The 25,648-nt window shown below is 42.5% G+C and overlaps 3 protein-coding genes across 16 annotated transcripts in view; 2 read left to right on the top strand and 1 right to left on the bottom strand.

Annotated features, from left to right (window-relative positions):
- The window catches only part of LOC6505561 (tropomodulin), a 48,720-nt gene that overhangs the window by 8,620 nt on the left and 14,452 nt on the right, over window positions 1-25,648 (bottom strand). The window contains exon 2 of one of the 14 annotated variants that reach the window (XM_044714324.1): window positions 23,714-24,087. The exons of 9 other annotated variants lie outside the window; for them this stretch is intronic. In XM_044714324.1, coding sequence (XP_044570259.1) covers window positions 23,714-23,830 — 117 coding nt within the window. In that variant the 5' untranslated portion in view covers window positions 23,831-24,087. Of the gene's footprint in view, window positions 1-3,130; window positions 3,149-7,633; window positions 7,996-23,713; window positions 24,088-25,648 lie in introns of those variants that run through there. 4 more of the 14 variants (XM_044714328.1, XM_014905221.3, XM_032449488.2 and 1 more) reach the window with 4 other exon arrangements.
- On the top strand, window positions 3,430-4,802 carry LOC6505965 (microtubule-associated protein RP/EB family member 1). The gene has a single exon (XM_001964660.4). The coding sequence runs from the start codon at window positions 3,662-3,664 to the stop codon at window positions 4,484-4,486; it is 825 nt and encodes a 274-aa protein (XP_001964696.2). The 5' UTR covers window positions 3,430-3,661; the 3' UTR covers window positions 4,487-4,802.
- Window positions 11,408-15,987, top strand: LOC26513945. The gene is made up of 2 exons (XM_014905410.3): window positions 11,408-11,826; window positions 15,027-15,987. Exon 2 carries the CDS (start codon window positions 15,211-15,213, stop codon window positions 15,352-15,354), a length of 144 nt encoding a protein of 47 aa, XP_014760896.1. The 5' UTR covers window positions 11,408-11,826; window positions 15,027-15,210; the 3' UTR covers window positions 15,355-15,987.

Raw genomic sequence — 25,648 nt, 5'->3', positions numbered from 1 at the left:
ATTATGTCAGCTCCTAATGCTTAAAATCAGCGATTCTTCTCGATTCGTTTCGTTTCGAGTCGAGTCGATTGTTGACATTTCAATTGGGGACAAAGAACAAACACCCTCAATGAAACTCCACGGCCACTCCGCTCCAATCCAATCGCGTCGGAAGGCCTCTGGAGATGGAGTCGGGGATGGCGATGGCGATGGAGCGACTGTAAACTGTGGAATCATAAAAAGTAATTGCAAAAATAATTGAGTTCACGGCACTCCGGAGACACTCGTCCGCTACTGGAGAGGAGGGCAAATAAATTCGAGCGAAAACAAGAAGTTTAGTGGCTTCTAGGACTAGTCGAAGTTTAAGATACACTTAAGATGGAATGATGAGATACGCAAATCTAGTCCCCAAATCCCACAACTTCCAATCAAACTTGCCCCAAAGAGACCTGTTCTCCGCGCTCCCCATTCAAATCCACCGCGTAAACAAGCCGCTAACTGGCCAAGAGGCAACCAGCCGAAATGTATCTGTCAGATGCGAGTCGTCAACACATTAGAAACTGTTAACTGGCGCACATCTGTCAGGCAGCGAGTCCCGAGCCAATTAGAAGTTGTGAGGCGCATAAACTGTAGCCTCAAAGTGCGGCGGATGAGCGGAGTAATGGAGTGGCAGGCTCATTAATTGCAACGGGCCTTGGAACGGTAGCTCCAGATACAAATAAACCCAACCAAGAGCCGCTCCGCCCACGGCCTCCAGCCACAGCTTGGCTGTCATTGGATTTCGTGCAATTGCAAGGCAAGTACTTGTCAAGAGTTACGGTTGAGTTGAAATGGGAAGCAGTTGCTTTGGCTCTGAAGAATTTATTTAGAATGGGTTTGAAGGGATTCTGAAGCGCTTTTGTTGAGCTTGAAAGGCATCATAAAATAGTTCAACTTGAGCTGAGGATGGCAGCAATCCAGCTTGGTAATCCCAACAAGCAGACAGAGTCTGGCTTAAGGAGAACCCAGCCCCTCCCACGGACCATGTGTGACCTACATCGAAAGAAACCCCGAAATGCGAAACATGTTTTTTGGTGATTTGCAAAAATTATACGTATTTTGTATCTGCCAGCTGACATCTGCGATGGGCGGCGGTGGTCAAGGTGCTTAGGCGATTTAATTAAGCGGCACAAGGCACACGGCACCAGGCACTCGCCACTCGGCACGTTTACGGCGAAAAATTTCACATTGCCCGCGGAGCGGAGCGGAGAACTCAACAGAAGCGGCAAAAAGGAAAAAACACACGCTCAAAGTGCATGAAAAGTTGGCCGGACACGTCCCAAAAACAGGTAAGAGAAATGGGAAGAGCGATGGGACCTGGCTGGCCAATGGCTAATGGCTAATGACCGGCTGTTGGCCCGACGTGGAAATGCGTCGGAAAAGGGAACTAGGGGAAATTGCAATCGTAGCAGGAAATTTCGAGCAAGAAATGTTAATTACATCGCGACCGGGCCCGCTTTTATGGCCATTCAACAATGAGTCGCGTGGAAAACCAGAAACCAGTAACCACCAACCAGTAATCAGAAATCAGAAATCGGAAACCGAAGGTGAAAAGATGCGTCCACTCGCCAAGTGAAACTGTCTTCCATTTGTTTCTATTTTTTTGCTGGCATCTCTTAGGAAATACTTTCCTCGAACGCACATGCATCTTCCACTGCCATTGATAGACCGTCGGTCTTGTAAGCCATATAACTCTTTTTCCCTGCGGCAAGATGGTTTATTGCATTTATCCCGGCGTAGCTCCCCAAAGTGCCAGCATAAATCTGAAATATGCCAGGATAAAAGGAGTTTTCCTTCTAAGCCAACTCTCTCGGGGGCCAGCGGTGCCAGGGTGCCATGGTGCCAGTCAATTGCATATTCAGTGAACACGAATATGCTTTTTATATGGCCATATTTTATGCAATTTGCATGCCACAGCAGGCAGGAGGCAGCTTGGGTCCTGGGAGGTCACCCTCTGGAAAGCTGAGACCGCAGTTGGTCAGTGCGAAAGGGAATCAGAGCTGGCCCGGGGTCGGTTCTGAGCTGGTTCTGCCCTCAGTCAGGCGTGGCAACTGCTGAAAACTGAGACGTCGATAGTTCCGTCTCAGTGCACTTGCATTTGAAACAAGTGGCTGTGGGGGAATACTGCGGTTTAGACTAGGAGATACTCATTAATTCTAATATTTATTCGATTTAAAAGAGAAAATAATGTCGAACCTTTTGACTTTAAATGTTATTACCTAATCATACTACTTTTTACATCTAACTTACAATTGTTTACTTGGTTGGAAGTTCTTATCCCAAATAGTTTCTAATAGTACCTAAACCTACTGAGAACCTGCTCTAAACCACCCTTCATTCTACAACTTACACGGTATGCCACTGAAGCCAAATCACTGCCGCCTCGTTGCAACCAGAAATCTCCGATATCAAAGCTTTGGTGCAACCCAGAACGAGGAGTGGATGGAGTGGGGCTGGTGGCATCCCAGAAACTGACAGTTGGCATGGCCGTGGAAGAGCCCGTTGCAGTGGCAGGCAACTTTCCCGATCTGAATTGAATCCGCACATAATGCACAGATGTCGCTATAAAGCTAACTGGGAGGAGGAGCTGGGCTGCAGAGGAAAAGTGAAATTTGAACGGCAGACGCATTTAGACAAAATGAGAAACGTGCGTCGCATTCCCAGTTGGAGACTGGAGCCCCAGTCATCAATAAGATGCCCAAATAAGCCAGTCAGTAGAATCATAATAAATTATGGCCCGTCCGTATACCCCATCCCCCCAGCACTCCGTACAGAAATTCATGTAGTTTACATTTGACTTTGAATTTCAAAAGTGACTCTGCTCTGGGTCACGTTTTCACAAATGTTTTTTGCCCAGGAATGTGGCCAACAATGGTGTTTAGGGAGGGTCTTGGTTGGGGCTGTTGGTTGTTTTGTTTCCAGGGGTTCCAGTAGGTCTTGGCGATGACAAACTGTCAACCAGTGAAAGTTGGCCGGCAGACAAAATTTGGATGCAAATTAATTAAAAATTCATGTAAATTTTCCTCACTCTTTGTCTAGTTTTCCCTCAAAAGGGGTCTTTGACTTGCCTTGTTTATACGATGGGAGTGGGGAGACTGCTGGCCATAATTACCATTTGTTTACTCGGCTCCCAGGGAGTAGTTTCCACTTTAAACAATCAGTTGCAAGTGCAGCGGGTTCAACGAACTTTTTTCAAATGCCGAGAACTGTATTATTTAGACTATAGCTGGGAGAAGTTCGATGTCAACTTCGATAACGTTTCGGAATAATCGGTTTAGCTTACAGATCTATTCATCATCTATCTGTGCCTTCCAATATGCTTCTAAGCCTCTTAATCTATAAATATAATAACTTTATAGACTTATCTTAATAAATTATACAAATTATTACTCTTTTTCTTTTAGATCTTTTATTTTCTCGCATCTCTATTTAGACCATACAGAACCAGTGCTGGAAAGGGCTGTTTAGTGCTTTCAGTGTTATTTTTAGTCTAGTATTCTTTGCAAAATAGGTTAGGAACAAGCTTGGAACAGCTCCCCCTCACACTTCATTCCACAACTAACAACGACTCGATCGGACTGGCTGAAAACTCGATGCGAAATCAGAAAGTACAAAATACATAGGTAAAAATTCAAAGTAGACGATGTCCAGGACCATGGGCAGGGCAGTGAACGTGTACTCAACGAACGTAACCTCCGACAATCCGTCGCGCCACGATATGCTCTCCTGGGTGAACCGGCACCTGGAGGCGCAGTTCACCAAGGTCGAGGAGCTCTGCACCGGAGCGGCCTACTGCCAGTTCATGGACATGATGTTCCCCAGCTCGGTGCCGATGAAGCGCATCAAGTTCCGCACCAACACCGAGTACGACTTCTTGCAGAACTTCAAGATACTGCAGATCAGCTTCAAGAAGGTATCAGTGGACAAGGTGATCCCGATAGACAAGCTGGTCAAGGGCCGGTTCCAGGACAACTTTGAGTTCCTGCAGTGGTTCCGGAGATTCGTTGACGCCAACTACGACGGCCACGTTTACGACGCCCTCAGCGCCCGGAACGGGGCTGCCATGGGCTACGGTTCGAGCTTCGTGGGCTCCAAGACCCCAAGGGTCCTGTCGCCATGTCCCACGAGTCGGGTCGTTGACACATTCGACATAACACACGCTGCCAAGCGCCCTCGGCCGGAGATCGACCAGGAGAACAGGGACCCAGTGCCGCGCCGCGCCGCCAAGGAGCCGGCCGTGAACCCCATGGCGGAGTTCACCAGGCTGAGCACCCTGTGGCAGGGTCTGGAGAAGGACAGGGACTTCTATTTCTCGAAACTCCGTGACATCGAAATCCTGTGCCAAGAAGACTGCAGCCAGCACACCGCAAAGACTATCTCAGAGAAGATCCTCGATATTGTTGCCGCCGCCGATGCGGCAGCCGGCTTGGGCTGTGGCGCCACTTCCAGCCCGGATTCCGCCCGCTAGTAGGTGCGCCGGCATGCAACGGATGTGCCACCAAGTCAGCGTCTAATAAAGAGTGGCACACTGAAAGCGCTGATGAAGTTTATTGCATTATGTAAGACATATATATTCCCACACACACGATAAGCCCGAAAGACCAACCAACCAGCAGCCATTCATGGAGTCATGAATCAGTCATGAGAGTCATGAGAGGAGTCATGGAGATTATGAATCTCCATTCAAACCGCGTAACGTGTCTAAAGGGGTTTTCATTTATTTTTGTAATTTTGCATGTGAATAAAAGAAACTGCCATGTCGAGCACCACTTTGTGCTCCAGAAGCCACTGCATTTGTACTTTACCCTCTGCCATTTGACCTTTGGATCGGTTGCACCTCCGAATCAGACTCACCTGCAATTAAAAGAAGCGAACAAATTCATTATTAAGTGAAAGGGCTCGTAAACAAAAGAAGGCTATGCCTGATTTATGTAAACTGGCCGGGCGATAAAGCGGCAGCTGGAAACTTTCCCAGAGGAGAGGCCCAGGCCCAGGCCCCAATGAAGGACGAGAGGCTGGTAATTACATGAAAGCCACGCAGAGAAAATTATGTGAAAAGATTAAATTTGTGAGATAAATCGGAGTTGGGAGTTGGGGAGCAGGCCTTGTCAGTCACTTTCCAGCCAGATCGGCGCGAGATACGGTGGCACATAAAAAATACAAAAGTGCGTAAAAAAAAGTGCTGCGGTAATAAATGAAAATTATGCAAAGTTCCAGCCGAATGATGGAGTAATGCCCAGCCAAGCCAGAAACGGTTAACGGAGCGTGTTATAAGGCCGGAGACACAATCCCGAGTGAGTCCCTGCCTGCCGCCCCCGATGAGTAAGTGGAAATTTATGAAAATGCTTCAACACCGAGGGAAATAAATGTGGGACGGTGCACTTCCACAGAAGTTTTAAGCCAGTGGCAGGGGCGATGGTGGGGCGGGGCCATGTTAACAACCAAAATCTAAGTGCCAACAACTTTTCCCCAAAACAACTTTGTCTGACAGTTTGGAAAAAGGCGCTTCTTGAAAGGCTTTAATCGTGTCACGGCATTAGGCGGCGATAATATCAACTTTTGCCGCCCAGCTCTTGGCCATGACTCTCCGAAACAGGTAAGAACGAGGTGCTAATTGAAGAGAGTCTGCTTGGAGGTGGTCGTGACCAGAGTGTCTCATCTTCCGGCAGTCTATTTATGGAGATACAGTAACTTCCTCCTCGCCAAACTCATTGCAATATATGAAATATTATGGATACTCCGATATGAGAGTCAACAAAAAATCGCAATAATATGTAGATAAAAAAGGTAAACAAAGAGGGAGTCTATCAGAGGTATACTATTGGATCAGGTACGTGATAAGGATTGTTTCCCAGTAGTAATAAAAAATGTTTATTAAATATGTACTTCCCTCTGGAACTCTTTACTTATTGATTTTTTTATAAATTGACTTGCTAACATTTTTAGAACCAGGTGGTAAAGTGCTTTTATAGAAATTCTAAGTAGTTTTAAAGATACAGAAGTTAGAAGTTGAAGTTGAAGCTGTTCGTTAAAATTCTAAAAATTAAAAGTCTCTCTCAAACCCGTGTTTTTAAAACTTTCCTCCATCGTATCTCAAAAACGGCTAGATCAAATTACTGAATAAAAGTTGTAAAATACACTCGAAAAACTAGAATAATTTTAATTTCTAGACTTGAATTTCTAGTTTGTTCCTTTCAGTTAGGTATCTATATTAAAATAAACTTTAGCTTATAGGTATACAATTTTATTTTGCTTCGAATGATCCATTTATTTAAGGTGTGGGTGTTTACAACAAACTAACTCAGGTCTTGCACAAAAGTTTAGGTTCAAAATTTATATTTAAATAGTTTAAGTTTATGTCAATAGATAATTAAAATGTTAATTCTCTCTATACACGGGATGACCCCCTTAACCCTTTCACCTTCATGAAACGCACTGTAGCTGAAATCTGTTTTTTTTAGGCTTTTGCGGCCTCTGATGGCTTTGTCTTTCGTCAATTTTGATGTGTTTGGCGTCAATTAAATGACGGAAATGAGCAATTTCATGTTGGCCGACATCTCTTTAGTTTTTTTTTTGCTTTTGGCTTTTTATTCTGTGCCCCTATTCCGGGGCTGGGAAACGGCTTTTCATGTCTGCTTTGATGATGGCAGTCCATCTGTCCGGCTGTCCCCAGAAACCAAAGGCAAAGGCGATTAATTACTCAGCTCAGCGATGTTAAATGCGCTTTTGACGCCCCCGCGGCAGTTCTTCCGGTTAAGTGAAGAGTGGTCTGTAGGTAGAGGGGGTGGTACTGGGCTTAATTGAGGACGAATGAGAACTGGGATTATCCCACGGGCTTAGGTGAGGGCGAAAAATTAATTAAAAGAATCTCAAATTCTTAAGAGAAAGGGATCAAAGGGAAGATCTTGTTTTTAACTTAATATTTAATCTTTTTTTTTTTTACAAATTAGTACATTTTTAAATTTAATTACTTTCAAAAATTAAAAATTTTTATAAAAAACCGGTTTAGAAATCTCAGAAATATGAGAAATGCAATCTGAAGGGACTGTGTATCTGTGTATCTCTCAGAACGTCACTTCAGGGGTAAGGTGAGTAACTGTATTCGCCAGATAAGGTCGCGAAACATAACGGTACCAAACAGCTGTTCCGGCAAGATAAGCAGACTCGCCCGGAGACATTATGTAAAAATGCAAAATACGCCAAAATTAATGCACAAAACAAAAGAAATGAAAGCGGAGTGTCCGGTGACATAATAGAGGCTATTAATTAATGGAAATTAATGGCGACATAGACCAGGGGGGTGGGGAGTCAATAATTGGCAGAAAGGTGAGAGGAGGGGGTGTTGAGTTCGTAAAAATATCAAAAATATTCGATGACGCGGCCGGCTGAGAGAGAGAGGGAGAGAACAGCAACAGAGCGCAAACTCCAGAATTGAGAGACAAACAAAACTGACGTAATCGGAGCTGAGAGGGGGTGGAGGAGATAACAAGAGAGCGAAAATACAACTCGGAGCAAACAATTTAAACAATAAAATGAAATGAAATGAAATCATTCAAGGAGAACCTCCGGAACATCAATGAAAAAACAATTTAAACACTTGAGCAGTGCCACTAACCTCCATTGTTGTTGTTGTTTGTTGCTATGTGTATTTGATTCGCCGTTAGGGTCACCCCTTCGTGTTTGTTGTTATTCACTGTTTTTGCTTTTTTTTGACACGCACAAGAATTTTGTTTTTTGTTTCCTTCACTTGAACCCACTCTTTTGTTTTTTTGGGCGTGACACTCGGTAAGCCGACCCTGCTGATTTTTTCACTCGTTTTCTGACATAAACACGCCTCAAAATGTTCGTTTTCAATCACGAGCCAGCGTAATTGTTTAATAGTTTCTAACTACTAGTAGTTAACGGGGAAAGGTTGAAAAAAGTAGTGGTTGAAGGTAGTATGTTCCATGACATCTCTGCTGACTGGATCAGCGGGAAAAAGCAGATGCTGGTATTTTTTTCCCATCAGAAAACGGTCCTACTAATGTTTATCCTGAAGTACATTTTAAAAACTCTCTTTGGGTGGTAATTTTCGTCCTTATCACAAACTCTCACTCCAAACAAAAAAAATTGTTTTGTTTTTATATTTTATTACGGTTTCTTTTACGATTTTTGTTTGTTTGTTTCATTCTCCGAAGTTTTTCCACTTTTGGCTTTTGAAATTCTGCTCCTAAGGCCACACTAGTTTCTCTTTTCCACTCAAGCGAACCGGGTGGGAGATTACGAACCGGTTAAAGTGAAGCCGAGCTCAAACAAACCAAGAAAAAACACTCAATGTGGTGGTTTATGAAATTTTTTCATCAAAATAATAATAGTTAGTTCTTACTTCAGGGCAATATAAAAAAAAACAAATGTAATAAATAAATTTCAACTAATAAATCAAATTTATTTTTTTTTGGTATTTTTTTTTAGCTCATTTTCAATTGAGTGACTTTGGTAGTTTTGAGTGTTTTACTGATCTGGAGTTTACATTTTGAGAATCACTAGGCGGCACAGTTTGTGGGACATTGGAAATTCAAAAATGATTTTCCTGCCAATCCCAATTAATGGAAATTATGAACATAAATTTGAGTTACTTCCCCGCACATCGTTAACTCATTCTCATTTGGAGGGAAAATGACAAATTTTCCATACGGGTAATTTTTATGGCCGTCACATAAAATGAATATCATCCGAGATGCACGCCATAAATCAAGTGGCAGGACCCAAGAATCCAGATGTGGCCATTTCCCGCTCTGCATATCATTTTCATTTCGTTTTATCAACTTTTCTTGTGTAATTTTTGAGCGAATTGCGTGAAATTAATTAGGGTGGTGAGGCGGAGGAATGAGGAATGAAACTGCGAGGGAAAAACTTGCGCGGCATTTCCATAAACAACCATAACAGGAGACACTGCATACTTTAGGGGGCACGGATGCACTGACAAAAATGTAAAGTGAGGTTAAGGAGTGAGTTTAAGGACATTTTAGATAAAAAAAAGGGATTATCTGTTTGAGAAAACCTTCATTTTTTCAGTGTAGGGAGGGTCAGGGGGCGTGGTGGCGAGGGCAAACGTGATTCGCAGACAAATAGAAGACGTCATAAAAATGGCATTGTAAGTAGTGGAGCTTTCTTTTTTGGCTTTTGTTGGCCAGGCGTTGTGACAGGCGGTCTCTGCTCCTGTTGTAATTCCAGCGCCTGCTGTTGTTGTTATCCTTGCTCGTTATTGCTGTTGTTGTTGCCGGCAAATCGACAAAAGGCACGCCAAGGAGGCAGAAACTCATTTCACTTGTGTCGAAAAGATAAATGCGAAGCGCTTAAAAAAGCAATTACCGCATAAATTGCGCTACAACGCGGTATGGTACCCCGACTACCCACTACCTCTGTCTGTAGTCCCCCTCCCCCTCATCCATGTACTCCCGAAATACCACCCCCCCACCCCTCTTGTGTTTGCCGTGCACAGGATGCGGCGCATAAAACTTGCTACAAAAGACAGTCCTTCCTTCGCGGCTTTCTCGCAAAACAAATGTTGCCAACACGCGAAAACATGCAAAATGCATTGAAGGAGCTGCGAGGGGGAGTGGGGTGGTGGCAGGGGGTGTGGCAGGCAGGAGTCCGGCTTAATTGAAAAATCAATAGTGTGCCTCCCACCCACACCCCCACCCCCCACTAAACTCGCGTAAATCAAGTTAAAAATCGCAGCAATCAAAGCACCTGAAGCGCAATAAAAACTCATTAAAATGAGCCCCTCAAAATAGGAAACAGGTGAAGCGAAGAGTGCACTGCAAGAAAATTATAAGGTGGTTTAAAAAAAATATAGGCATCTAAAAAAAATAAGTATTTTTATATAAAAAGATATGACGATTCTAAAAAAGATATTCCAGAAAGAAAATATTCCAGAAAAGATATTTTCTATATTATGATATAGAAATATTTATAGAAAAAGTTATAGAAGATATTTTTTTATAGAAATATAGATATAATATAGATAGATATGATTTTCTAAAAAGAAAATATATTTTTTTAAGAAAAATAAAGATATTTATGGTCCTCGCTCCAAACAAACTCTTTATATTTATAAAAAAAGGATACTACTAATTCTAATACTACTACTACTACTACTATTACAATAATAATATTTTAAAACCAGATACTATCTTAGATAATAATATTAATTGTACTACTTCTACTACTCCTACTACTTCTACTAAATCAACTACTTTAACTACTTCTACTATTTCTACTACTTCTACTACTATAAAAAACATATAATATTTTAGAGCTATAATAACAATAAATAACCTTTAAAATTTGAAAAAATATATATCACAAAACTCACAAATATATAGTCTTTTTCCACAGTGCACTGAGAGGATCCTGTGACGATTGGAGGCCAGGTGCGTTGTCCGGAGTCTCCGGACCACGGTTACGGCGGCCTTACTCCCAAATTGGATTTGAACAAATTACAACACATCGATTTCTCATTAGGGTCGGCGGGAAAGGGAAATCAGTGGGACTCCTCAGTCGTACACCGACCCGGGGAGCTGCTGCGACATTTGATGGCGACAGAAATCACTTAAAGGGAAAATTTAATTGACTCGACTGCGGAAGTCAGCTGCCAATTTGTTGGCCATGCCAGTGGCACAGGAAATTTCGTCGACTTCCTGATTTAAATAATAACAAACTGTGCCGATGTCTGTGCCGATGGCTCTGCCGCCCACTCATCCACCCCCGCATCCTGTAAGTCTAAAGTCTTGCTTGTCACGCCAACTGACGGCCGGAGCTTCCTTTGAGGGGGTGGTGGAGGCCAGAAACATGATTGGCGTCATCAGCGATGGATCCTGAAAAGGGGAGGCAGCCATACAAGGGAGGGGCGATGAGTTTGGTCAGCGTTTGCCTGCCGGCTTAGTTGAGTGTCAATATTTGTGCGCCTCCTGTGCATGGGCGGTTTTTCAGGGGGCGTGGCTCTACAGGCTACGGCAAATTAAAATGTTTGCCTTATGATGCGGCTGGAAATATAAACATGACAGGGCGGAAGGAGGCGTAAACAAGAAAAATGGGAAATATTTGAGTTGGAAGAGTGGGGTTTTTGGGGAGGAGGTGGCTCTGAAAATTGGGGTAGTCCTTCGACGCAGTCAGCTAGATCGATAAGCGATTAGGGAAAGGATTTAACTAGAAAAGGATTCAAAATTCCAAAAGGACATAAACCATTTTCCTCGCTTTAAAAATCATAGCAAGCTTCTGTTCTCTTCAAAACTATCTCCTTACGATCGCCCCACAAGCGGCGGCAGGACATGCAGTCCTTTCGCTTAGCGGCCATCCATCCACTTGCTTCTGCCTGTTGACTGAGAACTCTTTGCATTTGTTGAACAACAATTTCCGGCACGAAAAGAACGCCACGAACGCATGCCAACGAATCGGCAACCGATGCCACCGAGGCTCAACTGGTGAGACTCGCACGATTCAGGACGATTCAGGACGAAGGACGAGGCCCGAACGACCAGCTATAAGAAGCCGCCTGCAAAGCCAAATAGTCGGAGTCGCGTTAGCAACGTCAAGCCGAAAACATCGCGGCATTTTCTGAAAAGCAAACCAAGTCGAACAGTCAGCCTACGAAATATTACGTATACGCCGCGTGGAACTGTCGCCAAAAGAAAAACATAACAGTGAAGTGAAGCTGTCTGAAAAAAAAAAAACAGAAAAATAAGGAAAAAAGAGTTCTCCGCCTCGGCTCGTTAGTGGAAAATTTTGTGCCTTTTGGCCAGTTTACGAGCGGCTCAGCATAAATTGGTAACGTGTATCTCTCTTACTTTTCGAGGATGGGGCTGGGGGGCGCAGGACGCGGATCAAATGGCTCATAAAAGTGCGTGTGAGCGGAGTATTTGTCCATGAATGGAATCTCCAGCCGAAAACTCATGAATGAAGCTGACAAACTGAGGCAGGCCGGGCAGACTCCTGGCGGAAAGTGATTTACGCCGCGAGCGTTGTTGCTTTAATTATATGACTTCGAGGGCTGCATGGGGTCTGGAGTCCTGAGTCCGAAACTTTAGCGCTTTGATGTGCCGAAGGATGATTATGGAAGCCAGGCACGCAGAAATGCAAATGGAAGGCCGCAGAAAAATTGGACATGTGTGTGTGCGCATGGAAGGATAATAGCACCTTTTTCGGATGCGAACACTAAGAGGCCCAACACCGCAGGACATTTAACACTTCATTGACTTTTGTGGCCTCTTTGACTCACTGACTGCCCGACTGTCAACATTCCAGCGAAAGTTTCATTTGCATTTCGTGTGCCCCGCCAGTGAAAATTAATGGCCGCAATGCCTGGCAAGTTTTCCTTTCGGCCGTTCGCTCTCCACACGTTGCGTTAACTTGCCAATTTGTTTAGCTTCGAACTCTTTAATAAGTTTGCCAGGCGCCGCAAACTTTTGCCAGCAGCACATTCCTGCCCCCACTCCTTTGACAGCCTTTGACCCTTTTTCACCAGCACACACATGTGTGTGTGTGTGTGTGTGTGTGCACTTATATAAAGAAGAAAATACCCACGTGTGTGGCCAGGAGTGCGCGAGGGTGGGTGTTGCCATGGCTGTCTGATCCTAGGCTTTGACGTCTAATTTATGAAGCCCTCTTAAATCCGAAGGAGGCCCAGAGTTCCGCTTCAAGCAACAGGCTGCAATTCCTCCCCGGTGACTCATTTGTTAGAGGGTATCTTTAAGTCGTTTCTTTTTATTTACTTTCATGTTCTTTTATGTAATTTACTTATTTTATTGTTATTTTTATGGAACGTGCTTTAAGAAATAAACTTTTAAAGTAAGTGATTGGGAAATTAAATATTTCACTTTTGTTCTTACATTTTATAACTATATTTTTTTTTTCTTGTATTTCTATTTAATAATTCCTTAAATAAATTTTTTTTGCATGCAATCTTAGTCTAGTTCTAGGCTAAAAATAAACTGCCTGGGGAAAGAAACAAATCCCAGTTGAACTTGGCCTGGACTTGGTCATTGGCCACCAACTCTCCTCGCTGGCCGCGTGGTAATTTCTTTTTTGTTGGCCCCAAGTTGAAAAAGAGGCAGCATGGGGGGGTGGCAGGACCTTGCGTCACATTCCTCAGCTTGTTAGATTTGTTGCCCCCCGAAACTTTTTTAATGAGTTTCATAATCTTTGATGCGCTTCGCTTTGTTTCAAGTCCCTGCCGCTGCCCGCTTTTCGGCCTAATGATGTGCGAGCCCTGGAATGTGGCAGGCGGCCTTTGAAAATTGTTTTTCTTCGTTGGGGGGGTCCTAGGACCTAGGACCTGGGCCATAGAGAGCCAGAGTCGAGGACTAAAACTTATTCAGCGAGTGCTAGGGCCGCGATAAGCGTTTAATTGAAAGCGACCCCAAACATTTCTGGGGGAGGGCTGGCGGAAAGGACCCTCCATAAAGGATTCATTGCTGATGTCCGTTTCAGGTCGGTGATTGCAGCTGGCAGTTGGCAGATGCATTTTTTACGAACATGCCGCAGTAACCTCTGACCTGTTAGGAGAACCCACACTCTTTGAACTTTTCAAATGGGTTAAGCACTGAGAGAAATCTAGCCTTGATGGCCTTGAAGTTCTATAGAATTTGTATATAAAATTATTAATTTTTTTAAATTATTCAAAGACTTGATACCATCATGCTAGATGCTCGATGATAGATACTTGTTGAACACAATAATTTATTTTTACAAAAATATTTTCTTTTAGGTAGGAACAGTTACTGATTTTTTAAAAGTAATTGATGGTTTCATTAGTTTCCAGGCCGAATTTAATTTCACTTTTTTATTCGTTTGTCTCGGCTGCAATTTAATTTAAATTGTTCCCCCACTAATTGAGAACGTTTCGAGTGGATTCAAGTGGAAGTTGTGACTGATGGTGGTGCAGGAGTCTAGGGGCCGGGGCTGGGGGAGTTTTGCGGTATGTGGCACGTTAAAAAGGGTCGGGTCGAGTGGCGTGCATTCGGTGCACATGTTGCTCATGTGGAAACTGCCTGCCTACTCTCTTAAATCTCGCAATCTAATTCCCTTTGTGGCCGTGCCGTTCTTGTACATTTTAAATTTCATTTGTTTAATTTCCTCTCGACGCGTTGCACGAGCAGCTACATCCTTTCGGGGTCCTTTCTTCTTGGCCAACATATTGGGCAACATGCCGAGCAAATATGCAACAATGCGGCAACAAGCAGGAGGGCCGGGTAGACTGGCGAAAAGAACAGGGTAAAGAACATCAACGGCATCTGGCAACATGAAATGCAATTGTGCAACTCGTCTCCCCACATGTCTCTCCCGCGAGTGTGGGCGGGTGAGCGTTTTTTGAATGGGCCTCGGGAATCCTTGGCCGACGTGGCGTATGCGTAATTTGTGTTCTTCTCCTTGCATCGCCAAAGTCGCGGGCGGTGGAGAAATGTGAGAACTTTCCGTATTCCCCCGAAGGCATCCGGCATCCGGCATGTGGCATCTGGCGTTTGGGGAGTGGAGAAAAAAAGAGGTACTTTCCCCACACATGCTGGGAGAACGACAGGCATCCGGGATTCCTTTCTTGCTGGCCACACATAATCCTTTGGACCGGGCTTCGTCCTTATCTCGTACAGCTCCCTGCTTCTGTTTCAGCTTGTACTTTGCACGTTTTTTCCTCTTATAACCTTGTTGCCATAAATCTGATAAATCGCTGTTAATACTCCACATTAAGTATGTATTTCGTATTTGTCTGCGGATTAAAGTCCCTCTCCTTACTTGCTATGGTTACTAATAAGGACTTGCATTAATTAACAGGACCTCATTTCTACGAAGGTCTTGCAATTTTTCAACAATTAGTTATAAGCCTCGGAGTAGTTCCGTATGTTTATATCTTGTACCGCACTGGGATTATTTTTATTTTTCTTTCTTTGGGGGGTGTGCGTGTCGGGGGGATATGAATAATCTGCGCGTTATTTCCATCTGCTTTTCACTCACATTTCCCTTTTCCATTGCAGCTGGTCTCCATTACTCCATACCTCTCCGCATTTCCCATTTTCACGGCCGTAATGAGGCAATGAGACGACTGGCAGTCGGCAGCCGGAACACCAGCAGCATCGAAGCCATGACATCTGGAGCTAGCCGGAGTCTGGTGCTTTGGCCTCTGGCCGAGTGAAAAGGATAGCTGCCAGGGAGGAAGCGATGCTGCGCGATATCTTTCTGTATTTAGTTCTAATCGTTTTATTTTGCTTCATTTTCATGGCGCAGTTAATCGTCAACGTTTACGCGTTCCAGCGCCAGCCGTCGCCCCAGAAGGCGGAGCGCAATGAAATTATATTTGTCTAGAAGACACAACCTCTGAGCCACTTGAGAAAAAATAACAAAATACAAGCTGAACCACCCACTCACCTTAAGGGCAAAACAAAGAAAAAATCTTGAAGAATTAATGCAGAGAAAAATATTTAACATTAATTGACTTTAATTCGAATTAAATGCCACAGGACTAGTTGTGTTCCAATATAAAATAGGTTATTTTTAAACATAATTATTACATATTCTGGAAAATGTCATTATTTATATTGGAATATAACTAGGATAGCAAAAGAGTAGAAACCACTTTACGACAAGTTTCTTGAATCAAGAATTTCCTCTAACGTTGAAACGTTTTTTTCACGGTGTGGGAAAATGGAGTGGCAACAAAGGCGACAGTGGCTAGAAGTCAGACCACGGCGGTTTCTATTTAATAAGAAAGGGAACTCAACTGGGTTCACCAGCTCACGGTTGAGCGAGAAAAGTGGGAAAAAGTCTGGAGAATAAAGAGGGAAATGGCGGAGATGGCGGGGAAGGGGAGATCAAAAAGGGGGCTTGGGGGGATCACCGCAGCAGGAAGATAAACCCTCGAAGAACTGTTAAACTAGGTTGCTCGCTAATTAGTAACGGTAGTCTTGGGAGTGCACAATACACACCACACACCACTGAACACACCCACACACACACACACTCACAGAGAGACAAATACAGAGGCTCTCACACACACAGAGATCCGCACAAAAGAAAGTTTTCCAGCTGCCAGGGGAAAAGCGCTGGGAAAGTCGAACCACTGAAAAATCCGCGACAGCCGGAGCTAAAGAATCCAGGAAAGGCAGTACGGAAAATGGTTGAATTAATTTTATCATAATTTCTGGGATTTTTTGTTCATTTTTTTGATTGAACATGCTGTTCAGACTTTCTTGTTTGTCTTTCATTATGTTGTTTCTGTATTAACTTTTTTAAAAAAGAGTAAAAATCGAAATTACATTCTGTTGTATATATAAAGTATCATATATACATACATATATCAGAAATATTTTTTAAGAGTAATCGATGTAATTTCCCTTTGGCTGCCAGGCTTTGAAAGTTTCCTTGCCTACTTTTTTGGGCGAGTTCGAAACTGGTTACCAATTGATTTTTAATTCATATGGTTTGGTAAACGAGTTTCTATTAGTTCTTTATTGATAAAAAGTAATTGGATTAGTCCTGCAGAATTTTAGCACAATTTTGTTTTATTTGCCAGCATGTCACTAGCAGTCGTTGAACGAAGTTATCAATTAATTTTGTTTAAAAAGATTTATTTGAAAGAGTTTGGGAAGAAAACCTTCCCTAAAACCGAATGGTCTTGCCTAAAGGCTTACATTTTGGTCTTAAATCTAAGCTTGGCCCGAAAACAATTGCCACGTGTTCAGTGGGCGTGGCAGATTGCCATAGCTGTGGACACTTTTTTTCTTTATTGATTTCTAGCCGCACTCGAGGCCGCTCTTTTTAAGTCTTTTCAGCCTGCTTTTTTGTTCGTTGGATTTTTCTCTATTTTTTTTTCTGGATTTTTTTGTTTCATATTTTCGGTTGTTTTTCCTTTTGGCACGCCGCAGCGTTTTATTGTTTTCTTTTAAGCCAGAACTTCTGTTGCTTCAACACTCGAGCTCTTGAGGGGCATACACACACTTGACCCCGTTCGACGCAGAGCATTGAAACTTTACAATGGTGGCCCGTGGTGGGGTGTGGGCAGTGGGCAGCGGGTGAATCTGGGCGGAAAATGGGGGGCGGGGCTCAGCATTTAACTCGGGCCGAGGCGGTTAAACTTGATTGCTGTCAGTGTGTCCAAATGGAAATTAAAGTTTCATCAAACGCTCAGAGCTCTTCGCACTAAGCACTAAGCGGATGTGGGCCAAGTTTGCCGAAGAGTTTTCGAGTGCTTTTCGTTTTTCTTAAATTTAAACTTGACTTTAAGAGTCAAAGTTTAAGCTTTAAAGTGAAAAAATAGACACACACCAACAGAACAAGACGAGAACACTGTAACACCCATATCGAAGAAAAATCAAAATGTATTAATCGAAAATTAAAACGTTTTACATTCAAACAAGATTCTATTATAGAGGAACATTTTACGAGTCGGTTATATACTCTGCTATACATACTTAGATATATGATATATACATTCGAACAATAATAGTTTTAGTCATCGATCGATAAGTGCTAAGCAGTCCCCGAAAATAAAGAACACTTTAAAATTGTATCGAACTTGTAGCTAGATCTGAACAATGAAATCGAATAAAATCGAATCGAAACCGAACTAAATTGAATAAAGTGAATAAATGTTCATTGAATCAACCCAAAAGTGTTTCATTTTTGGGCTGATTTCATTAAATTTTAATCCAATTTCCTTCCAGGACCCATATGAATTATGAATAAAGCTGTAAGATGTCATTTAAAATGCTGCCCTCACACAGGGGCTTCTTGGATTTCCCCAAATGACTTGTGACTGCATTGGCTTTCGGCATTCATAATTGGGGTTAGCCCGCACTTAGCACCGCCCTAGCCCGGCCTGGCCCCCTCGGGCTCATCCATTCTCCGAATTGAGTGACCAGTCCATTAACGTTCCCATTTTCGTCCGGCTGCCCCTTGAGGAAGTGTTAAATGCCCGTCGACCATCGGGCATTGGGCAATTGGCATGAGAAGAAATGAATACATTATTTCAGCCATTTAGCAAAGGAGGAGGAGGAGGAGACAGGACAAGGGGGCGTGGAGGACGATGAGGGGCGGGGCGGAGCGGGTGCTGTCATGTCACTGAGTCCTCGGACGAAACTTTTGGCTCTTGGCCAGAATGCAAAAAGAAAAGCTACCGGGCAGGCAGTTCGACCGCACCCGTTCTTGCCCCCATCCTCGATCTTATTTTCCTTATATGCAACAAGCTTGCACTGCTGCTGCTTTTCTCTTCTCGCTTCTGGGGTTTGTTTTTATTGCATGCCAAGATGTCTGAGCTTTCAAAAGACCAGCGGACATGATGAGCAACAAAAACAGAAAGAAACACAAAAGCGGGCGGCTGTTGCAAGTGGGGTGGAGGGGCTGGGAGGCCGAAGTGCCACCCAAATGGACTTTTGTTATTGTTATTGCCGCTGTGGCTGGTCTCGTTTGCCGAATTTTATTGCATTACAATGAACAGCTCCTTGCCCAAATTTGGTCAGCAAATGAAACGAAATAAATGCGAAATTGGAGGGAACAGTGCACTGCGAATAATTGGGACTGCTACTCTCTACTAGAGATATATTTACATGAGATGGATAGCTAATATAGACTATTACTACACCACTACATGGTCCCCAAACCGCATACCTTATGGTTAGTATTATTTAATTGAGGTTTAGTGCTCTGAAAAAAAATTAAAATAAATTTATTTTTAAATTTGGCGAATTTCTTTGGCGGAAAATAAATAGAGGCAGACATGAACCAAAGATGGGACAAAGACGGACGTGCAGAGCCGCCTCCCATTGAAAATCGCTTAGAGCGGCCGACAGTCGATTTTTCACTTGGCATTGGCCGACAGCTGTCGAAGGTTGGAAAGCACTCACGAGAGCGCTTCTGTCTCAGTGTGGAATGGCCGAAAACAAGCCATAGTATTTATTTGATATTTATTTAATATTTATTTCGTGTCATTTGCCTGCCCACTTTGATCTGTGTGGCGACAAGTTCTTTGCCAAAGTCGAGTCAGCTGAGGAGCGCGGTGGATCGGGTGGGGGGACTGCAGGGGTGGCAGGGGGTGGCAGGGGATCAACGAGTCCTTGTTCCACCCAATTGACAAACGAAAATCAAAACTAATTAGACGCAAATTAATGAGCCGTGCCACAACAGCATCACCAAGAAATCAGCAGCCGCAACGAAAGGAAAAACAAATGTGATGAAAATGCGATGTGAAAATGTGAGAAGCTGACAAACAATTTGGCAGTGGGGACAGCCAACATGCGGGTGTGAGACTAGTGGCTTCCCTCTGGGCCCCACCCGCTTCCATGACCTTTGGGCGGACCACCGAAAGTGTTGGCCTATAAAAAAAAGCAGCAAACACGAGAGAAATAAGGTCTATATATCCCTTAAATTATAGAAAACGGGGAAGAGAGACTTCTCCAGAGAGAAGACAGAGAGATGGCCAGAACAGAGGCGGACAAAAGCATACGTATATGCATTAGAAACACACACTTCCATCGGACTGCGAATGGACCACACGGCGTATGCGCAATTCGCTTTGGCAGCGTGCCAACGCGCTATACTTGGAGATCAACGGAAAAAGTTGCTGATTTTTTGCCAGAAATTATTTATAACCGCTTGTTCATGCGCACACACACACCCGAACCATTTGACCAGATATGTGCGAGTGTATCTGTGTGTTATTTTCGAACAGCTCGCTCTTAGCTCTTTTCCCAGCTGTGTTGACTTGGCCAGCACCAGTGTGTATAACTCAATCCGAAAATATTAATTGCAATCATTTTGTAATGCAGACTGGGCCATAATGAAGTTGGTAAATTGCAAAATCAATTAGGAGTTTGTTTGTTGGATGAAAACTAAACTTACTCAGTAATATCTCAGACAAAATAAATTGTAATGGCTTACCTGAAAAGAGAAAAATATAAATGAGAACTTATACATCAGATATATATAAAATAGATACAGCAAAACAAATTAAAAGTTTAAACTTAATAATTTAAAGGGAGCTGTCATAGCAATACGTGAATAAATAATGAATAATATTTCACAACGCATTCAACAGGAAAGTAAATATTCAACGACCTTTAATACTGCGTCTTTTCATATATTCTGTTCATTTCAAAAGGGCAATTTTATAAGCAACAGTAGGAGTGAAAAACAATAACAAATTTCATCTTCTGAATTCCCTGAACAAAACAAAAGAAAGCCAGATATCACTTTAATAGAAAAGCAGTGTCTCGAGGCACTTCACATGCAAATCTATAAAATTTGCTTCCGAATCCCCTTGCTTGCGAATCGTTTTATTATCTAATTTTTTCGCCCATTGAAAACACCCTCTAACAAAAGGCCAAACCAGCTCAAAGTCAATTAGCCTCTTGACTGAACCCTAATGATCCCAGCCCCCACTGCAAGCACCCAGCCAGCCTCCAGCCTCCTGGCTTTGTCCCCTATTCTGGCCAAGTTAATTGCGCAAAATGAGTGAAAAGCAGCTGCCGCCATGCGCCGAGCCACTTGAGGAACATATAATTTATTTTATTACATATATAAACATTTATATATTAGAGTCGGCAAATAAAACAAAATTGCTGGGGATATTCAGCATTTTCTCCTGAGATGCTTATGGTTCTGGTTTTGATTTCCCTTTTTATTTTTATTAACTACACAAAAACAAATATTTTTCAGAGAAATCTAGAAGTTCTAGGGCATAGGGATAGTAAAAATTAATCATTCTATTGAAAGTAAAAATCTGTAACTTTCTAAGAAGGAAAAATATCAATAAAAAATTACAATTTTCCATTGATTTAATTTTATTTCTCTGTGAAACTGCCTGCCTCACATGGAAAACAATCGTAAAATGCTTAATTAATGCCCACCTACACATGAGCTGGGGGAAAGATGGAAAAGTGGGGCAGTCCTGTTCAGGAGTCCTTTATCCCTCCGGAAGAGCACCAGGCAGCGGCAGAGGCAGAGGCAGTGGCGGAGGAGTCGCATCACTTTTAATTAAAAGATAAAAATTCCCTGTCCAACAGTTTACGAGGTGACTGGGTGGGGGGCGGCGTTTCGAGTGGGGCGGGTAATGTGCTCCTGGAGGTGACGCGTCAAAACGCATAAAGCGGAGAACAAGAAACTGTTAAAGAAATTAACGCACACAACACCGAGACAACGGGAAATTCAAGCCAAAGTGGCAAGCTGAGCCGCAGGAAGGGCACTCCAGGGCGGGGCAAGGAGCAGATGGAACTGTTTCCAACTGCTAGAGGAAAAACAAGTGGGAATTGCGGGAAATGGAAGCTTAAAAGGGCCTGTTAAACGAATTTAAAGACAAATTCAATAAAATATGTAAATAGTTTTTAAATTAATGAAGGAGAGTGATAAAAAGAAGTTTAGAGACAATAAGGGTTGGATTTAAAATGAAACAACATTTATTAAAGTTAGTTAAGAGATAGTGTTTCAAAGAATAAATACATTGAAATGTCCTCGTTTGATTATAAACTTTGTAAACAATATTGCTTTTCTTTGAGCCTTTAAGAAAAAACAAAACTTAGTAAAAAATGACATCTCAGGTGTGCAGCCCTTGATGGCTTCCTTTGGCAAATATTGGCATCAGCTCCCCGCCTCGACCGGAGTTTCTTTACAAAACTCCTCCCATGATTTCCTATTTACTGCATTCTTCTAATGGCTCAAGTCCCGGAATCGATCGGCAGACTGCATCGACTGCTCCAGTGCCATTTTTCTGATAAACTTTGGGAGCAGTTACGGGAAGCCCTCCGGGAAGAAAGTGCGGAGAAAGGTGCACAGGGAAGGGGCAGTGGAAAGGAAAAAAAAAAGGAAAAGTCAGTGAGCGACAGAGCGTAATGTTTTCATGAGTATGTGGGTGTGTGGGAGCTGGTGTTGTTATTGTAACGCCTTGATTGCTGCCTGCCATGAAAACCTGCGGATAAAAAGTCAACTATTCCGGCTCTATATACGCTCATATACAGCCCGCTTCCCTGCCAGCTGGAGTCAGTCGGAGAATGTTATTTTTCCTTTCATCCTTTTTTCATTCCTGCCCCACATCCCTGTTTTTTTTTTGCTGATTTAAGAAAGGAAGTGCCAAAATGCCGCTGGGCAAAAAGGGGCGTGGTGCAAAAAACAGAAACAAAAAACAAGTAAACCGGGCAAACAATCAAAGGTATGAGAGGGGGGAAGGGTGTGTCATATAACACACATACATACACACGAGCATGTGTCTGAGTGTTGGTACATTAAGTGAAATGAAATCCTGTTAAGCGAAACAATGAAGCTATTAAAAAAAATATGTAAGCTCTACCTTCGCCATTTTCTACACAAACACACTCATGAGTGTGCCAGGATGTGCTGGGAAGGGAGGCCCTTCTTTTCACAATTTTGTGGAATTTCTCCCCAGGATGGTAAACCTCATAATATCGTTTAATAAATACTTTACAGCTTGATTGATTGCGCCTTCAACGTTTTGAATTCCTGAAGCGACAGGTGAACCAGGATCTCCTACGTTATAAGTAGCTGCTGCTTAAGCATCCTTGCCAGTACACAGAAAATAAATTTTATAACTCACACATTTATTTTACTATCTATCTAACTTATATAAAAAAATGGTCAGTGGACAACTTTCCATTTGTCTTTTATTATTTTTATATTACTTTTAAATAAAAAGAAATGGTATTTTCTTGTTCTGTAACTTCTCGGGGGCCTTGCGTAATTTATGCGTCCAGACTGGAGCCCAGAGGAAGGCAAGCGAGACCCCAGATTGGGTCCCATGTGGCTGACTACAATCAAAGTGGCAATTGTGGGCTGGCCACTCGCCGCTCCGCCTCCCAGCTTATCCTGTGTCCTGGAGAGGGAAACTTTCCTCCGCCTCTTAAACTCAGCGACCTGGAAACGCCCTCCCTCGCTTCTCTTATTGAGCTGGGAACCCTTTTGGTGGCCGGGCAGTTCCTTCCCAGAATCTCCTTCTTCCTCTCGAGGCATGTGTATGCATTAGATCAGACCTGAGACCTCAGAACAGGGACCTGAGAGAGTTCCCTGCCTCCGATGGTGATTAATGTGTCTCGGTTTTTGTTTATTTTTAGAGGCTTAGTCAAGCGCAAGAGCGTCGCTAAATGTTTCAGTTAATTAGCTATCGATGAAGGGACTAACCGGAAGCAGGGCTCCTTTATGCGAGTTCACATTAAACAAATGAAAAAGTGTTTGTTGCCCGAAGACATACAGGAAGAGCGGACAAATTCAATTTAAATTAAATTTATATTTATAGAGTCCAATGTAAATAGTTTTCACTGCTGATGTTGCTGATTTATCCAACAGACTTTCTGATATGTTTGTTTTAAATTAATTTAAATGATACATTTGTTTAAAAAGCAATCATTTTTATCAGGGAACTACAGAGAACTACTGAAGTACTATTTAAAATTATATCTACTTTATCAATCAGAATATTTTCAAACTATTTCATTTATGGCTGAGAGTATTTTATTTGGCTGTAATGTCTGATAATGCGTTTATTGAATTTTTATGATTTTCCTGCAACCCAGAACTGCTTCCCTAGAAAAATACGACACTTTATGAGAAGAACTGTCGCTCTCAGAAAAACGTCAACGTCGAGGAGAACTTTCAATCCGTCGGGCATTTGTCAGCTTGACAGCCATCCCCCGTATCACCCCCCTGGACCGGATTGTTCACCCACCTTGGTGGAGCGGGTTTTGCGCCACTGCGAGGTCTTCTTGGTCGTCGTTGTCGTTGTGGTGGTCTCCTCCTCCTCCTCCTCCTCGATGACGTCATTGTCTTTGGCAGAGTCTGCCATGGTGTGAGTGCGCGAGTGTGTGTGTGGTAAGGGAGTGTCCTGTTGTCTCGTGTGTATGTGAGTGTGCTGTAATCCTTTCTAGCCCCGAATTCTTTGCATAAATGATTCTTTTTCTTCACAAATATTTTCTTATAATTTTCTTGAAATTTTTCTTTTTTTTCTTTTTTACTTGTTTGAGTGATTCACGAACATATTTTTGAGATTTTCACTCTCTCGCTCATTTTCACTGGAAACACATCAGACTTTCATTTCGATATCTGCACAAGAATACGAATACGAATATGAATATGAATATGAATACGAATACGAATACGAATTTGATTAAAATATAATTTATTATTTATTTATTTATTTCAACCGCTGATTTGTTATTCCTTCACTGTTTCTCTTAGTCGCCGGAGCGAATTTATGGCTGCAGCTGCCTCGAAAAGTGAAATTCTTGGCCATAATTAATTAAACTCGCTCACCAACAACAACACCAGCAATAAAGCCAAAACCAACACGTTGAATTTCGAGTGCAAATTTGTGCGCCAAAGTTGGTCGGCAATTAAATTCTGTAATTATTTGTAAATAAACGGCAATGGACGCAGATTTATGAACTTATAAACCCGCCAGAGGGGCGAGCTGGGTGCGGGGGCGAGTCCATAAATTAATTCGAATTTGACATTCATGAATTATGGAAAAGCCATTCCCCGGCATCGCCATTTAATCCTTTTTTCTTGGAACCGTATTTGCGAGCCAAAGGCGTAAACTTTATATAATTAAGCAATTTACTTTCTCAACTTTGGAAGCAAAATTACGGAATTCAAAAATCCAAATCCGAAATTCTATTAAAAGCAATGATTGGCTTTTCAAATAAAATACATATTTCCAATTTTAAAGGCTTTAAATATTTTTGATTTCTATTGAAATTCTCTATTGAATTTGTGGGAAAAGAAATTCATTTTTTGTTAAATTTTAAAATTGACAAAATTATTGATGAAAAATTCAATTCAATTCACATTCAATTTTCGTGTAAAAATTGTTTTAAAAAAAAATAGAACCTTTTGAAAAAGACTCGGGGCAGTTTGTGTATTAATGTGTTTGAAATTGCCTCAGGCCTTGTTTATGTGACTATTTTATCGTTTTATTCTATTCTATGATTGTTGTATTTTAATCGCTCGAATTCGTGTCAGTTTTTGTGGCTGAAAGTGTTTTATATCAAATGCATTTTAATGCACTTTTATGGACAGCGGGCATGAATGCTGCCGAGAATCATTTGTTTGTTATTGTATCACTGTTTTTGTTGTTTCTGTTGAATTGTTGCTGTTGTTGTTGGGTGTGTGAGTGTGTTGAATTATTATTTGTTTGATTTGGGTTGCATGTTTCTGTGGCGTGTAGCACTTTTTTTTTTGGGGGGTTTCTGGTTTTTATGCATATGTCCATTTCAGTGTGTTTGGTATCGTGGTGTGGTGGTGGTGTGCCTGTTTTTGTTTCGGCATCGATTTGCATTGATAGCGCGTGGGTTGGCGGTGTTCTCGTGTTTGGTTTTCCTCGGATATTATGGCATTATTGGCTGGATCTGTTCGCATGCAAATTTAAAGTGGAACAACATTTGTCGGGCACAGTTTTCAGCCTCAGCCTCAGCCACAGACGCGCGTCGAACGAACTGAGTTAGCCCGAATTTCTTTTGGCCGCCGCGAGTCGAAATAAGTGGCTAATGCTCAGCCAGAGGGGCACAAAGCAAGAGCGGGTGCTAATAGAGCGGCGCACACAATCAACACTTAATGTGGCCGCGGGGAGCTGAAAAATTCCGCAATTCGCTCATCATCTTCAAAA

This window comes from Drosophila ananassae, chromosome 2L (genome assembly GCF_017639315.1).
Source record: "Drosophila ananassae strain 14024-0371.13 chromosome 2L, ASM1763931v2, whole genome shotgun sequence".
Taxonomy (NCBI): Eukaryota; Metazoa; Arthropoda; class Insecta; order Diptera; family Drosophilidae; genus Drosophila; species Drosophila ananassae.
This window is presented reverse-complemented; position numbering and strand designations above follow the sequence as displayed.